The sequence below is a fragment of the Mandrillus leucophaeus genome, unplaced genomic scaffold (assembly GCF_000951045.1).
Source record: "Mandrillus leucophaeus isolate KB7577 unplaced genomic scaffold, Mleu.le_1.0 Scaffold70, whole genome shotgun sequence".
Taxonomy (NCBI): domain Eukaryota; kingdom Metazoa; phylum Chordata; class Mammalia; order Primates; family Cercopithecidae; genus Mandrillus; species Mandrillus leucophaeus.
The window spans coordinates 184,591-186,780 of NW_012107586.1; the positions used below are offsets into that span (position 1 = coordinate 184,591).

Consider the following 2,190-nt stretch of genomic DNA (forward strand, 5'->3'; position numbering starts at 1 on the left):
GGGTCTACATAAAAAAGTTGGAAACATTTTGGAAGGCAGACAATTGAAATCACATTTTTAAAACTTGCAAGGAACTTAACTATTCTTTTGGAGTAATAGTAAAAAAGGACAACTTTAAGCAGGTTTCTCGAAGCAAAAGGAGGGTGCGTCTTTGAAAAATGGAAAGAATTCCAACCTCTGTTCTTGGTGAAGTATCCTGAGCGGCCCTAAAGAGGTTGGAACCAATTACATCTCTTCCAAGTCAGTTACAAACAAGACAGCTATTTCAATACCCCCTTTCCACCCCCATGTTGAAAATATTTGACCAATTATTTAACAGAAGGAAATAAGTAGCAGTAAGGACCACACTAATCCTGGACGGAAAATTTATAGACATGCATCATTTTTCTCTTTAAAAGCAAGTTTTGGTTAATTCCTAGAAGGACAATCTATCTGAACGTGCAGAATTTATTAGAACACGGGTAGGTCGCAGAGTCCCCGTCCTCCAATACATGATCTTATCATCTCAGGCCCTCAGAAGCAGCCTGCTCAAAACTCGGATCCTTTTGTGTGCACAGCTGGTTTCTCTCAGTAAAGCGCGCACACACTCGCACACACGCGCGCGCACAAAACTTCAGCCCCAACTTTGGTCGGCTTTAGGGTCCCATCCCTGAGGCAGCCTGTTTCAGCCCGCGGTCAGTACTCACGCTTGCTTTGACTGACAGCCACCGGAGACTGGGGCTGAATCATTTGCTGAGCCTGCCTCTTGCTCTTCGAGGCTCCCGTGGAGGGCACCGCTGTCCCCAGGCACAGGACGGCCAGCAGCAGCAGCCCGGGCCCCGGACCCCTGAGCATGTTGAGACGGTGGGGAAGAGACGCCCTCACCGGGAGGCAAGTTGCCACCAAGTTTGCTTCCCTTCGCAACCTGCGGGAAAAATCCCTTCCAATGCCTCCCGGGGGTTGACGCCTCCAATAAGGTGGGGGCCAGAGGGTGGGAAGGGGACGGGTGGAGGAACAGAGGGGATGCAGAGGACCAGAGAAGTTGTGGCTGCAGGTCCCCTCTCCCCGCTCGCGCCTGGGGTTCCCTCTCCTCCCCCTGTGCAGCACAGCCGGCGCGGGCGTCCGAGCCCCGGGAGCCGGGGCTTATATGGGACGGTCCCCTCCCGCCCCGCTGGAGGCCTGGGGTGCGGGGGAGGAGAGACCCGCTGGGCTGTCCCCGCCCCGCCCGCGGCCGCCGACCGCGCGCCGATTGGCCCGGGCTCCGGGTGACGTCACGGGGGACTGTGGGTTCGCAGCGAACAAAAGAGATGCTGATGGCCCGCCAGGACTGGGGCAAGACAACTTTTTTTTCGGTTTCCTTTGCGGTCGTCAAACTTTTTAGGGGATGGGGGCAGGGATGGGAAGCGGCTGGGAGGAAAGGGAGTGGCTGGACTTGTGTGAAGCGAAGGGGTTGCAAGACGCTCCCCCTTCCCTTTTCTTTTTTATTGGGGGTGGTGGTGGTGTTTGAGGACATTGCGTCACCTCTGGTCGGGGTGGGGGGTGGAAATCTCTGCTTATAGGAGTGTATTTTGTGGGGAAGAAACCCCATAAAATATCCACCACCTTGCAGCTGTAAGAATCCAGACTTTTCAGTCCCAGGGCGGGGCTGCCTTTCCCCCCACCCTGCTCGCTTTCTTTGGACTAGAGGGCACTGACTTGGGACTCCCTTATTTTGTCTTCACAGCTCCCTGTTCGGACTTCCCTTCTCAGCTCTGCGCCTGTCTGGCTCTGAGAAAGGGCCAGGGGACGAACGGGGAGCGAAGGGGAACAGAGACCTTGAATGAGCTTCTACTAAGTACCGGGAGTTCCGCGGGGCGCTTCGCAGATCCCGGAGAAGTTCAGAGAATGAAGTTTTCCTTTGCAAGGACAAAGTAACAGTTTGCTTTTTCACAAACGCAGGAAAGCCTTTCTTTCCTGGGGATGGGACGCCCGTTTCCACTGAAAGTGAAATCACTGTGAACAACCTGAAAATTGGAAAGTTGGACCAGCTGTGGGGAGCGAAAGGTCTTCGTGTCCTTTCCCACGTTCACCGCGCCAGTGACACACAAAGCAGAGATTTTTTTGCTCGAATCATTAAAAGCCGGGTGGGTGGGGGGCACCCTGTGTACTGTCTTGCCCTCCTTCGGTCCCTTTCTCGCATTTACTTGCCATTTTCTTTTTGCTGACACGTTC

General features: G+C 54.1%; 1 protein-coding gene across 1 annotated transcript in view; it reads right to left on the reverse strand.

Moving 5' to 3' along the window:
- The window catches only part of FN1 (fibronectin 1), an 82,124-nt gene extending 80,927 nt beyond the window's left edge, over positions 1-1,197 (reverse strand). Inside the window, exon 1 of the mRNA XM_011964681.1 lies at positions 687-1,197. Coding sequence (XP_011820071.1) covers positions 687-834 — 148 coding nt within the window. The 5' untranslated portion in view covers positions 835-1,197. The remainder of the gene's footprint in view (positions 1-686) is intronic.
- Positions 1,198-2,190: the final 993 nt, after the last annotated feature.